Source organism: Antechinus flavipes, chromosome 3 (genome assembly GCF_016432865.1).
Source record: "Antechinus flavipes isolate AdamAnt ecotype Samford, QLD, Australia chromosome 3, AdamAnt_v2, whole genome shotgun sequence".
Lineage (NCBI taxonomy): Eukaryota > Metazoa > Chordata > Mammalia > Dasyuromorphia > Dasyuridae > Antechinus > Antechinus flavipes.
The window spans coordinates 444,386,566-444,401,643 of record NC_067400.1 but is presented as its reverse complement, the minus strand read 5'-3'; the positions used below and the strand labels follow the sequence as shown (position 1 = coordinate 444,401,643).

At 33.0% G+C, this 15,078-nt stretch overlaps 1 protein-coding gene across 31 annotated transcripts in view; it reads right to left on the bottom strand.

Moving 5' to 3' along the window:
* The window catches only part of NEB (nebulin), a 207,472-nt gene that overhangs the window by 139,291 nt on the left and 53,103 nt on the right, over window positions 1-15,078 (bottom strand). For all 31 annotated transcript variants that reach the window (XM_051986439.1, XM_051986409.1, XM_051986440.1 and 28 more), the window contains exons 33-44: window positions 14,081-14,392; window positions 13,770-13,976; window positions 12,043-12,147; window positions 11,195-11,302; window positions 9,345-9,656; window positions 8,312-8,518; window positions 6,110-6,214; window positions 5,308-5,415; window positions 3,116-3,427; window positions 1,916-2,122; window positions 770-874; window positions 503-610 (exon numbers count right to left, since the gene is read on the bottom strand). In XM_051986439.1, coding sequence (XP_051842399.1) covers window positions 503-610; window positions 770-874; window positions 1,916-2,122; window positions 3,116-3,427; window positions 5,308-5,415; window positions 6,110-6,214; window positions 8,312-8,518; window positions 9,345-9,656; window positions 11,195-11,302; window positions 12,043-12,147; window positions 13,770-13,976; window positions 14,081-14,392 — 2,196 coding nt within the window. The remainder of the gene's footprint in view (window positions 1-502; window positions 611-769; window positions 875-1,915; window positions 2,123-3,115; window positions 3,428-5,307; window positions 5,416-6,109; window positions 6,215-8,311; window positions 8,519-9,344; window positions 9,657-11,194; window positions 11,303-12,042; window positions 12,148-13,769; window positions 13,977-14,080; window positions 14,393-15,078) is intronic.

Here is a 15,078-nt window from a genome sequence, read left to right as displayed (position 1 = left end):
GGACCTGGTCCTAGTCAGTGATTTCTTGATGATGATCTCTTAATACTCAGAATTACCTTGGCAGACCAATGTGAAATAAATTAGAAACTTCTAGAAAAACCAAATTGGGTTAAAAAGATTAAATTTCTTTTTTTAGTTGTTGATTCAAATGAAATAATGTATATGAGTGTTTGGAACTTTTAAAATGTTCTAAAGATGTACACTACTATTATTATTTCAAAAGTATGTTAAATAATAAGTAACTCAATTAGAGTCTGAAGGAATCAAAGTGTGTATTAAGAGAAATTGTCTCAGAGAAGACCTGGCCACAACGTGCCCAGAGGGATAACTGAGCAAAACTATTCAATTTCTTTTCTTAGGAGTTCTATATAATGGAGGTCTCATCAAGGATAAATAATGCCTACGTGTAAAAGGAAAGCAGTGCATGATTCACTTAAGCCTGTCTCATTTTACCACTAACTTTGTACTTGTATCTTAATTAAGGCTCAGTAAGAGAACTTACATCACTGGCAATGTCTCTAGAGGATTTTGCAGCCTGTATTGAAATAGCATCTGGTCTCAGGTCATATCCTTTCTTCTTAGCTTCTTCCCAGCCAGATCTGTAGAGTTTCTAATCCACAAGAAAGAAAACAAGATCATTTTATTACTCAAGTCAGAAAGTCAATCCTTTTCTTTTCTACAAGATTGATGTGAAAACCCTGGAAGTAGAAAACATGACAGAATGTTTTAACTGAAGACTAACAGTCCTTTTTTGGCTTTGTCTACTTACATCACTCATGGTGACTTGGTTTACTCTGGATAACAGAATATCTGGAGTGTCAGGCATAACATGGATGGTGGTCTTGTCTTTGTTCCATTTCTCAGTGTAGAGCCTCTGCAATGGAAAAATTGGAACATTTTGTAGTGAGAAAAACATGAGGAGGATCCCAGAAAATGAGATTTATCAACAATTAGATCTTTGGAGTTTCTAGTTGTTTCTGGATGATTTTGCTGTTTGTAGTATTATGCTTTTATTGGGGGAAAAAATCCTACCCTGGAGTGTATTCACAAGAATGCCATACAGAAACTTCAGAAAACAGTCCTCTCACTGAATTAATTATTGCTAGGGATCTTTTTCTTTTATATAAAGATCTGAGTATTGTCTGTTTTTTAACCCTGGTTTTAACAAGGACATTAAGGAAAACTGAAGTTCCAAAAGTGAACAGCAAAATGACTAATAACATGGTATCCAAGTAGCAAAGTTAAATGGACTAGGGTCATTGTTCCTGGAGAAGCACAGATGAGGATCTGTTTAAAAATAGAGTATTGCTTTTTAAAACATATTATTAAGCAACCTGCTACTCCTTATATTCATAGAGCCACATTACAGAACACATTAGGAAACCGTTCTAAATTGCAGCAACAGGAGGAAACTGGGTTTTCCTTTGAATGTATTTTTACATTAGCAATAGAACCATTGTTTCATGATCCTAGCCACAAAGTCTGTCTTAATTTGTGGTACTTTTTAAACTTAGCCATGGTGCAGTGACATTGACTTATTATTGATATAAAGAAAAGATTTCTACTAAGAATTAAGGAACCAGACATTTAGAGCTGGAAGGAATGCTAAAAATCACATGGACCAACACTCAAGTTACAGAGGAAAAAAACTGTGGCCTCTAGAAAACTGTGGTTCAAGGTCATATAACTAGTAAATAGCAGAACTGAAATCAGAACCAAAATCTACTGATTCTTAATCAAGTACTTGTTCCAATGCACCAAGAAAGAAAATGGGTCTAATTGATAAATCTGTCATCTGCACCAGTGAATTATTAGATACTAGAATTATTTAATAAAGTTATGGAATCCCCCATTTGCTGAGACGGAACAGAAAGGTTATTTTGAGATTTTCTGATTCTAGAATGTTGAGCTTCACCTTGTCCATAGTCAGCTTGTTATTTTTATTAAGCACTTGTTCCATAGCATCCATGCCATAGGTGAACTTCAGTTTTTCTGGATGTTGGCGGTATTTCTTCTCACTGAGAATCTCTCCAGCTCTCTTTGCTTTTTCCACTTCTAGGGACTCTGCTGGAACCCACCCAATTCCTTTCATCCAGTTGGTGAAATCTGATTTATAAAGATTCTGCAAAAACAAAAGGGAAACACTCAGGCAGAAACAGTCAGAACTTGTGTTTTTTTCCCTGAAAGATTTATTCATTATTACAAATACAATGGGAACAGCCTACTTTCTACTCCCTACTGTCTTTGAGAACATCTGAATAGAACACACATTTTCTACCCAGGCAAATTTATGGGGTCATTTCTTTTTAGTTTTTAATAATACCTCATTAAGGGAAAATGAAGAAAAGCTAAGATCTTTTATGAATCAAAATGATTTTAAAAAGAGTATTGAGTTGTTTAGACAGAGGTAACAAAAGACAGCCTTCCTCACATGAGTCTCCACTCCCAGAACCATTAGGGATGATATGGAGAGTTGCTGTTAATATGCTTCAAATCTGCCTTTCATGCAGGAGCTATAAAATCATAAACTGTCAGAGCCAAAAGATCTTATCCAGTATCTTCATTTTAAAAATGAGGCAGCTGAGACTCACAGAACTTATTTCTAAATCTATCATTTTATCCAAAATTTGCTTTAAATCATTAGGTCAGGTAGGTATAGAGGCTGGACCTGCGATTACATTGGTGAAAGGAGATTCCCTCTACTAATATGGGTTGACATTTCCTTTGCACCTTGGAATCTGAGAGAATTGAGTGGGTGAAGAGATGTTAAGTGACTTGCTCAGAATCACAGGATTAGTACGCATTAAAGGCCAGGATGGATTTTAAGCCTCCTTGGCTCTGAGGCTCTGTATCTACTGTACCCTACTGCCTATCTGCATTCAGACAGAATACAGCTTAGATGAGTCAAATGCTATACTTCAGCCTTCTTCACTAGTCTCTTTAAAAGCAGAGGGGAACTCTGAAAAGCAGAGTTCCTTTCTCAATCAACTTTTGGATATAATAAATAAGATTCCTGTTCCTCCCCAATATGGCAAATAGGAATTTGCTCCTGATTCCTTGGACCAGATGAATTGCTAGTTTATGCATTTTAACAAGTCCACTGGTTAATACATACATCACTCTGGATCTGCATGGCGTTTCGTGAATGCTCCATATTCAGGGCATCAGGCAAGAGGGTGTAATGATGGATTGGCTGTCTGTAGTTGGTGTTGGTAGTGGCTTCCTGAGACTTCTTTGCAGCCATCACACTGAACATATCCAGGGGTATGTGATACCTGGTCTTGGTGGCTTCGTAACCCTTCTTGTACTCACGATCTGACTGTATTTTGGCCACATTCATGTAGTGAACAAGTTTAGGGTCATCTTGAAGACTACGGAATCCAACTTGCTTTCCTTTGTCTTTCTCATAGGCCTCTTTGTATTTGAACTAGAGGAAAGAAGATGATAATGAAAGTCTTAAAAAGACATATTATATACATATATATATGTATGTATGTATATATCTACCTATCAAGAAAGTATTAAACTGTAAAATATTTTTTGGACTCACTGAGGCATCTTATCTAGAATGAATTAGGAAAACATCTATACTTATAACATTTTAAAAGAAATGTAATTTAGATAGGAATATATTTTGCATGACATGTATAACCCATATCAAATTGCTTGCTTTCTCAATGAGAAGTGGAAGGAAAAGAATTTGAAAGTAAAAAAAAATTAAATGAATCTTTAAAATTTTGTTTAATTGTAATTGAGAAAAATAAAATATTAAATTTTTTAAAAAGAAACATAGTTTAATTACTTATAATAACTAAAACAAGCTATAAAATGCTTTACTAATAGAAAGTCTTTGGGGACTTTCATTAATCAATAGAGAGAAAGTATGTATAACATACAAAAATCAAGTATATAACTGTTTATTAACTAATTGATTGAATAAATGAGTGTCTTGGAAGCTTGATTTGGCTCTCCTAAGTATTTTTTATGCTCCTTCTACAAGTGTGCATGTATTTTGACTTTGTTCATTTTATAAAGAAATGATTTACTGGGCAAAATTAAGCCAACCCTTCCTTGTATAAATGACTGAAAATTCAAATTAGTGGTGTGCAAATGAATAAGTTTCCCTTTACCAAATAATTCATTTTACTAAAATAACAGTAAGAATATGGCCTATATTCATAAATGAATTAAGGCTAAAGTTCTATTATTAAAACTATAATTGATTTCTTTTGTTTTGACTTGATTTCATCATGGAGAATTTCACAAATTTCTTCCTACAGTAATCTATCCTCCATTTGGAGGATAGCTCAGGTCTCATCCCATTCCCCTACTCAATAAATTCCAATGGCTTATTATCACTTCCAGGATCAAATTTTTGGCATTCAAAGCCCTTCATAACCTGCTCCAATACCTTCCCAGAGAGCATACCCTCTTCCCTTTCATGTACCTCCAAACACATATATTCTTTGTTTTAGTGACAGTAGCTTTCTCAATGTTTCAAGAATAAGACAATCCACCTCTGAACTCAAGGTACTTTCCTTGGGCTGTCACCTCATGTTTGGAATTGTTTCTTTTTTCATCTTTATTTCCTGGCTTTCCTGGCTTCCTTCAAATCCCAGTTAGAATCCCATCCCCTTTTAATTCTAGGACTTAGCATAGTGACCTAGTGACAGGCATCCTAGTAAGTTCTTTTTGATGTCATTGGGCCTTCAATTTGTTAATTATTTCCAGTTTATTTTGTATATCTTGTTGATACATCCTTGCTTGCATATTTCATTATCTGCCCCATTAGACTGTGAGTTCCTTGAGAACTGGTACTATCTTTTACCTTTCATAAAATCAGAATTAATTAACACAATCCCTGGTACATAGTGGGTGCTTAATAAATAATTATTGACTGATTTACTGACTTGTCTTTGTACAATCTTATAAAATTCATATAGTGTGTTGTCCATTACTGAAAAGCTTCTGTTTGAGAATTACATAAATTCCAATTTTTCTCACAATAAAATATAAATTAGAAGATGTACTGATAGTTGACAGTAATAATGATCCTGGGAATTCCAAATATTCCACAGTTAAGAAAAAAGGCAATATATTTGCTCCAACTAAATTGATCTATAGTGATTTTTCAAAAGTGATACAGAATCAGAAAATATTATTAATTAATTATAAATTCAAGTGGCAGAGAACATATTTCATGTGACATTTATATTATCCTAGTGGGAAAAGTAATTCCTTGAGTAGACCTTTAAATCTTGTAGGAGGATATAGAAAAGAAGGTTGAATCATTCAAATAATACTTACATCACTAGCAATATTCCTTGAAGCTTTTGCAGCAAGTATTGGAATGGCATCTGGTTTCAAATCATAGCCTTTTTTAAGTGATTTCTTCCAGTCAGCTTTATAATAAGCCTTAAGGAAACAGAAGACAGATTACATTTTGCAAACCTGAGAAATGAGCAGGATATAAAAACTCTTACAAACAAATAAATCTAGCTGATAGAGATCTGAGAGTTCACTTACTCCAATGCCCTCATTTCATAGAGGAGGAAGCTCTGACCCAGAGAGTTTAAGAAACTTATCCCAACTCACACAGTAGCAAATGGCAGAGCCTGGATTTGAATCTAGATTTTCAGATGTCAGATCTAGACCACTTCCATTAAGAGAATTCAAGAAGTCATGGGGACCAAGTAGCATTTCTTGACTTTTATTTTTAGTAAAAAAAAGAAAACTGGTTGACTTTTTAAAAATCAACATTAGGATAGAGAAAAGAACTAGATCTAGTATTTCAAAAATATAGTGAATTCATAGATATGGGGAAGTCCTCCACCAAAGCAAGAAGACCCATTCTTTGCAACTTTTAGTGACTCGCCCTTTCTGCTTAAGAAGCTTCTGCCTGAAGTTGGTGAGATACAAGTAGTCATTACTCAAAGGTCTACCCCCTCTATCTCTAAGGTCCTTGATTTTAAAATGCAGAAGTTCCTATACCTGATCTTAGAATTCCCAAAGAGTAAATTTAACAGCAGTTAGGTTGAGAAGAATCACATAATCAACCAATAAATCTCAGCTAAGGCATAATTAAATTAACAGCATTCTAAGTACTCACATCACTCATGTTGAGAGCATTGACCTTGGCTTGAATAAATTGAGGCAATTCAGGGTCCAGAGTATATTTGTGTTTTATTTTCTCTCCTTCTACCTTATAGTTCAACTGGGAAAAAAAGAGATAACATCAATGCATTGCATTGCCCATTGGTTTACAACATCCCAACTTTGGGATTGTTTATACTTTGCTTTGGGGTGTGGGGAAGGAATATGCCAAAGGTTCTCAAAATAAGGCTGGAGATTATAAAACAAAATAAGGATCTGGGAATGTTCAAACTTTTTCAACTCTTTGACTTCCTTGAAGTAAAAAATATTTTTTATAGAAATACTAAGATGCTTTCATTTCAAATAGAGTAAGTATTGATAGATATAAGTTACATAAACCAAAGTTCTTTGGGAGGTCTTCAATAATTTTTCAGAGTTTGAAAGGATACTGAGACCAAAATATTTTGAGAATCATGGATCTAGGCTACTTAAGGATAATTGTCCAATAGACATAAAAACTCATTTTCATTTTGGAGCCAATTGGAAAAGTATGATATGCAACTATACTAATCAATGTAAAGTCAGAAAAGAGAATGATATTACTTTAATTTTCACCCATGTCACCCACCCCATAGTAGGAAATAAGAAGATAGGATAATCAGATATACAATCTCCAAACTTGATTTTAAATTTGATTTGCCCATTCTTTAAGATTCTTTTTAAGTGTTTATTTTTAATTTATAGAAAGTTAAATGTAAAATGGATAATTCCAATTACATTAAATCAAAAAGATTTTTTACAAATAAAAAATGAAGTCGATTAGAAGCAGAAAATTAGAGAAATATTTCTATAGCAAGTATATCGGATAAAATTTCATATCTAAAATATATAAAGAACTTTGTCAAATCCATTAAGGGCCCTACAAGAGCAGCTAAAAATCTTCAGAACCAGCTGACATGTCTTTCTTCCTTTATGTTTTCCACTCCCTATTCTCAAATAAAGGTATTACTAAGTATTAAAGTAGACAAACAGCATGAAGGAAGATAGCAAAGGATAATAGCAAAAGGAAAATACCTGGCTAATCAATACTAATACTAATGATAACAATAGAAATAATGGTTGGAATCAAAATAGCTTTCAAGCACTTTCCTCTTAACAACTCTACAAGATAGGTAGTATATATTATCTTAGAAAACTAAGAAACAGAAACATGAAGTAACTATTTTTACATCTTAATTATAATGATAAAATATCTGGTTAACATCATATGAGAAATAGAGGAAATTTAATTTTAAAAGTAAATAATACATATTTGCTAAATTGACATGAATTTTGAATCAAAGAGAATAACTGTACTATTCATTAGTAAAAATTACTAGATGTAGTAGTAAAGGCCTGTAATCTCCATCAGTTATCTGAGTCTAGCACCAAAATGGTTAGTCCCCATGAGTCTGGGGTAGGGGAAAGGAATGAGAGGGTGGAGGTCGCAGAGGGAAGAATAGGTTGCCTAAGAAAGGACAAATTGGCCCAGGTCAAAAATGCATCAATTCAAAGCTTCCAATGTGATCAGAGTGGGACAGAGCCACACTCCAAGTCTGGGTGAAATGGGGACACTAGGTCTTCAAAAGAAAGAAAGAAAAAGAGAAAGAGGAAATAAAAGGAAACAGTTTTGTTCTATTTTCCCCCCACATCCTTAGGGTATTGTAAAACAGTTGTGAAAAAGAGCATTAAAACCCATCAAAGTACATTGAAGTCTGGAAGAATCATTTTACTCCATAGGAAAAAAATGGTTAACGAGACAGAGTCAAAGGTGATAATAATATTTTTTCCTTTAGATATTTGGGTGAAAAGGGCTGAAAGCTTTCAGGACTTGGCAAATAGTCTTCTTTGAACTTTTATTTTTCTGTCAGCAGATTCTGCAATATGTTGTGTGAATTCCCTCAGCTCCTGTGCTACATGCTCAAACTCCAAGCCACTTCAAAAGAGAAATATTTTCATTTCAGCTTTGAAAGCTTTCCCCCTTCCTGCCTTGTTTCCATAAACATTTCCTCAAAGTTGGAAGCTCTTTCTTAGCAATCCTGAATTTAAATAGTTCCTACTACAGGATGGTACAGCAATATGACTTGAGGTCTTCATCACCTCATCAGTAACAAGCACTTTTTAAAAGAGTATTTTGGTCAGTAACTAGCATGCACACTTCTGAAATGAAACTGCTTACATCACTCAGCTGCTTTGTATTTTGCTGAGCCAAAACCATGCCCATGGAATCTGGCACACTTGTGAATTTGATTTTGTCTGGGTGCTGTCGATATTTCCTCTCACTTAAGGCTTCTCCTGCTTTCTTGGCCTTTTCAACCTCCAGAGAACCAATAGGGATCCAGCCAATACCTTTAAAGAAACTGTTGTAATCTTCCTTATACACATTCTACAAAAGAGAAATATTATATGAGAAAACATTGCAGAGAATATTAAAGAATATTTCAGAAATTGATCATTCTGCATGTTAAGAACCCATCTACAGTCATTTGATTTCTTGACTATATTTGGTCTGTAGGAAGATTTTGATATATGTATAAAAATGAATAATTATCTCTTTTCAAGGCCAAAGGGGAGTTCTTAGGTTAATCTACTACATTAACAAAAAAATTGTACATTTGCTAATAGTGCAACTCTCTAGTACAAAAGTCAATCAAATATATAATCAAATCTTTGCTTTCCCATTTAAGTATTTGGTGACTTGGAAAAGCACACAAAATGAGAACTTAAATTTGAGTTTGAAAAAAGAATTAAACTTCCTTTCTTGATTTGGGCCATTTCTCTATTTTATAGATATTACAATATCAAGAGAGCCATTCAAAACCTTCATTTCATGGTTCTTTTTCTGACTTTCTCTGTAACAGCAAATGTTGGATTACCTTAAACTTTTCATGATTATAGAGAAGCAGAAACTAATTAGCTTTTACAGTTATTGATATATAATCTTTTTTGACTTATAAGATTGTTAAAGAGAAAAATATCCACTGTTTATGAAGAAAGCAAAAAAAAGTTAAGGAAACAGGCCATATGCTCCAACTTTGGAGATTTTTTTTAGTTACGATCATTGGAGATTTTTTAGTTAGTCATTGATAATAAAATACAGAATTACATTAAAATCTCTAAGTGTAATCTGAAGTCAAATCCAGAAGAAAAATTGTAATTAACTAAATGACTAAAAGAAATGTGATAGAACTTTTACTCTTACACATACTTACATCACTCTGGATCTGCATCATATTTCTTGTAAGTTCAAGATTCATAGCATCTGGCAAATAAGTGTAATGGTGTATTGGTTGTTTATAGTTGACATTAGTGGCAACATCCTGGGCCATTTTCGCAGCAGTGATGCTGACCATGTCCCCAGGTGTATGATAGCTAGTCTTGGTATTTTCATAGTTCTTCTTGTATTCACGATCAGACTGCATCTTTGCCACATTCATGAAGTGGACTAACTTGGGATCATCTTGAAGGCTTCTAAAACCAACATGTTTTCCTTTTGATTTTTCATATGCTTCTTTGTACTTATACTGCAAAAAAAAAAAAAAATGGTACCATTATCAAAGAGAAATGCCATGTAAGATAGGGTTGTATCATTGCAGACACAGAGAAAAATGTGACCTGTGATCGTCTTGTCAGAGTACTATGAGAAATGCCAAACAGAAATTTGGTTATAACCAATCCTAGAATATTAAAGAATTGTTCAGTAAATTCTGGGCCTCTTTTTACTCTGCCTGAAGACTATTTGAATATAGATATTCTCTGAAAAGAGCAAAACACAAAGACACTTTGGAAAGCATGAAGAATTACCAAGAATTAGTCCTATGTCTGTGTGTTTTGGTACAGCAGTTTTACAAAGTATTGGGTTTTTCCCCCCTGCTAATTCAATGTTCATCATAGGATTGGGAGTAAAGATTAGACCTGAAATTTCAATGATATAGGGAATTCCTAGATAAGACTATTATCTCTATCAGTGCAAACTGCGCACTCTATAAAACTTGTCTGGAAAACAGAGATGAAGTGGATTCCCAGTGTGTATGAGGCAAGACTGGAGTACAGCTCTTTCTGGATTCAAGATGACCAAATCACCCTAAATATACCTAATCTTGCCTGATTTCAAAAACTAAGTACTTGAAAGAAGATTAGGAAATAATCCCTTGTTTTTTTTTTTTTTTTTTTTTTAAAGTAAAAGGGTCTTAAATGAAATAGCCCAAATTTTAGAGTCCATTTTTACATTTCCCAAAATGTAATGTGCACTTTCTTTCATCATAAATCCAACTAAAAATAAGTATATTTCATATAGAATATTAGAAAAATGTTGCCATATTTATACTCAAACAATTGAGGATAATGTTTTTACATTTTATGATCAATATGGTTTCATCATTGATTTGCACTCAGTATGTGTAAGAAGGTAATAAAAAAGAAGAGTCTACTACCCATTTCCTCTTTCTCTGTTCTAAATGGCAGATTAAATATCATGGTTTAGTATGGTGTCAGTGAAGACTCTAGGAAGTTGTAAAATTTCTAAGAAATGATTTTTTTCACAGATAGAAAGATTGGATGGAAAAACAAATGTATAGTTTTCTGTTACAGATGATTTGAGCATCTATTTACATGAAACAAAATGATATCATGGGGAAATGGTTCTCTTTCCACTTGGCTGTGAAAATCTATCATTTTATTTGACACCCTTTACATGTCTCTTGCACAATTATAATGCAGGCAGTCATCCGAATCCAGTATGATAATACCAGTCAATCTGTTTTATTGAAAGTAAAAGTAAAATGTCAGGAAAATATGCCAGTAGAGGTAATTTGCACTATGAATCAGTACAACAAACTGCTGTCTGCTCCATGACAGCTTTACCAACTGGGGTCAACTAAAAGGAATAATAAATAAGATTTTTAAATGAACAAGTTTTCAAAACATTAACAATTTTGGGGGGAGGTTTGAATAGATAATAAATTCAAAATATCACTTTCAATAAAATACTGCTTAAAGAAGTACACATTTGATTGCTTCTTAAAATATCATCACACAAAGTTCAACTGAAATTTATACTTACATCACTAGCAATGTTTCTAGAAGCCTTGGCTGCAGTAATTGGAATAGAATCAGCCATCACATTGTTGCCCTTGGCTATTAAATCATGCCAGTCACGTTTATAACATGCCTGGAAAAGAATTTTAAAGGTTATTCCAGCATTCTAAGTTCTGATCAATTAAAAATTAATTATGTACTACTGGGTTGTTGTTTTTCTAATTAATTTTATAAGAAATCCTACACATTTATGGCACATTTTTTAAAAAACAGTAAGTCACATTTAGGAAAGTGACTACATCAAGGGAGACTTATTGCGATTTGGAATGATCAAATCATTCCTATTTTGAATACTGTGTTCAGTGTGGGGTCCATCATCTTTTAAGAAGAGCATTGACAAAATACAGTATGTTCCATGGAGAATGAATGTTGGTGAAGAGTCTAGGATTCGTATCATATAAGGAATTATTGGAGAGTGTTTCATGTAAAAAAAAGTTGACAGAGTAAACAAGATGACTGACTTGGGATCAAAGACTTCACTATCCTCAAACATTAACATAAAAATATATTGTATAAGTTAAAGACTGTACTTATTTTGTGAAGCTTCAGAAAGTAGAATTAAGACCAACTAAGACAAGTAAATAAAATTCAATTAGATAAAAGGAAGAACTTTCTGACAATGAGAGCTGGCCAATAATGAAATGGATTTAGTAGCAAAAAGAATGAGCTCCTTGCCACTGGAAATGTTCAGGTAATTATTAAAATCTGTAGAAGATAAAAGGTAGATGATATTTAGGGACTGTTTTAGTCCCAAAATTTTATGATTTCATTAATGAGTTATGTTTACATCACACCACTCACAATTCTACTTACATCACTTATATTATAAGCATTACATTTGGCCTGAATAAACTGAGGAAGGTCAGGGCTCATGCTGTATTTGTGTTTCATCTCTTCTCCTTTAGCTTTGTAAAGAATCTGCAATAACAACAAAATAAAACTCAAGACATGTAAAAGAAACTTTCCATAGGACTGTTTTTCTTCTATAGGACTTGAAATATGATTTTCCCTCAAATATGTATAAATGACCAAGATTCTCAAACATAAGAAAATATAATTAATTTTTAAAGAAATGATTCACAGAAAGAAAAAACTCTGAGGAAAATAAAATTGCTTTTTCCCAAGAATGAATGGGAAAAACATTCTTTTTATCAGACAAATGGAAAGATATCCCCAAAATCTGATAAACTGGTATTAATAGTAGAATACATTGAAACCAGAAAGATTTGTCCTTTGCCAAATGATTTTTTAAATCTTTAGGATTTTTTTCTTCTAAAAATAACACTTAAGTTAAAGTCTCTTATCTAATTATAATTTCAACCCCCAAATCATACAATTATTGATAAGAAAGTCTATATTGTAAGGCGATAAGATCATAGATTTTTGAATTGGAAAAGATATCAGATTTATCAAGCCTAACCCACCTTATCTTATAGATGAAGAAAGTTTAGTTGACTTATTCAAAGTTACAAACTAGTAAGTATCTGAGGTAGGATTGAAGCCTAGCCTTATGATTTCAAACCCAGTGTTCTTTTCACAATGTTATGTCGCCATTTTTTAGTTTATTATTTACAATTTTTTGGATTTTATATAAGGGCAAGGAGACATATAAAAAGCCTTCCATATAAAAAATCTTTTTCTTTTTCATAGCCATTTGAATGAAACGATTTATTTAAAATTTCATAGAGTAGGTTTTTAAATCAAAAATAAACTCCCAAACCCCTCATTTTCAATTTTTTTTCTGTTAAGTAAGTGTAAACAGACAAATAAATATTTCACCTAAAATATATAAATGTTCAAAAAATTCAAGGATCAAAACAATCTCAGGAAAATATCTGGACTCAACCTGAATAGACACATTAACACTGGGCAAAATTCCTGCTGTCAGTTGTGAAGTTATTGTCTTTCTGAACACGGTATAAACTAATATTAGCAAATTGATGTTAACATTATATGGCTTCCATCAGCTATAATACACACATTGATTTTATTTAGGCAAACATGAAGATACTGCTTACCACCAAAACTAGAAAATGAGTTTACCTGCTATTATATCACATGGGATGAATTCTGACTGGCAAAATGTTCCAGAACAAAATATCTACTGCACTACTAGAATCTGAATAATTATTTCATGAAGTTACTCCATTTATAATAATGATTTACTAGCAATAAATCCTAAAAACTGAATGTAGGAACTAGAGGATGGATACATAATTGCCATAATAACTGGCATGTGGGTTTAATATGCATGCATCACTGAGGTATAGATTTTTTAACCAGTCAAGTTTATCCACTAAGTCTTTCAAAGGCAGTTTATGGCAGGGGAGGAGGGGGGAGTATGTGAAGAAATATAATAAAAATAATGTAAAACATAAGAAAAACTAAAGTAAATTTACAAGGTTTTTTTTTTTTCTATTTTAAACAACATTTGGCCAAAAGCAACAAAATTCTCACCTGATCCTCAAGTTTTTTTTTTTTTAAATTGCATAATTACAGTGTCAGTTTTCCTTTCATTTGATTTATATTAGCATACTCACATCACTGGTTTGCTGTGTATTCTGCTTCGCCTGGACCATAACCGGAGAATCCACAACACTGGTAAATTTGAGGGTATCTGGATGTTGTCTGTACTTCTTTTCATTCAGTGCATCACCAGCTTTTTTCACTTTCTCTACTTCAAGAGAGCCAATGGGGACCCAGCCAATACCTTTCATCCAGTTATTATAGTCTTCCTTATAGGCATTCTTTAAAAGAAGTGAGGGAAAATAGAAGTAAGTGTAAGAAATTCTTTATCTACATCTAAGTTTTGAGTTCAAACACTTTCTTTTGCTAAGTACATGCAACTTACATCACTCTGAATGTGCATCATATTTTTAGACAACTCCAGATCCATGGCATCAGGCAGATAGGTATAATGATGGAGCTGATGCTTATAGTTGACATTACTGACGAGGTCCTGAGCTTTCTTAGCTCCAACAACATTGAACATATCATGAGGTGTATTATACTTAGTTTTGGACTTTTCATAGTCTTTCTTGTACTCCCGATCAGACTGCAACTTGGCAACATTCATGTAATGAACCAGTTTGGGATCATCTTGGAGACTTTGGAAGCCCACCATTTTTCCTTTGGCTTTCTCATAGTCTTTCTTGTACTGGACCTAATTAAATCAAAGGGGGAAAAATTTCAATTTAGCTATAAGGATTGGGTTTTTTTGGGAGGGGATGTTACAGGAGACCAATGAGACCATCAACTTAGACAATTTGAAGACAAAAGCAAATTGAAGCTTCCCACAAATTACTCCAATTAAGTTTTTTTTAAGTTAAATATAAATTATTTTAATGCTTTGTAAGACAGAAAAATTAAATTGAATTGTAATGGAACCTAATGATTTGGTAGTAGTGAAAAATTAAGTCAATTTGCTGAAACACTTTGTAAAAGCAATAAAACATAAGGAGGAGACTTGTGGAAGAAGTGAACAATTATAGTAAAAAGATATGTCAGGCTGAAAGACTGAATAGAATCAGGGATGGAAGCAAGACAAATAATAACTGTTATTTTTCATTCAAATTGCTCTTCTGAAATATAGGTATAGATCTCTTAAACTGAAGATCCCTTAGTCATATAAGAATTGTAAAAAAAAAAAATCAAGATAGTAATTTATAATTAATCTTAAGAACAATTCCCAAGGCAGCTATTATGATGAGCTATTCATACTAAACAAAGAATATAATATGTGGTCATTGGTTTGTCTTGCTTTAAAGAAATTCAAATAAGACAATACATTAGATGGTAAGTTCCTTGAAGGCAAGGATTGTGTTTGTCTTTTTTTGTCTCTCCAGTGGT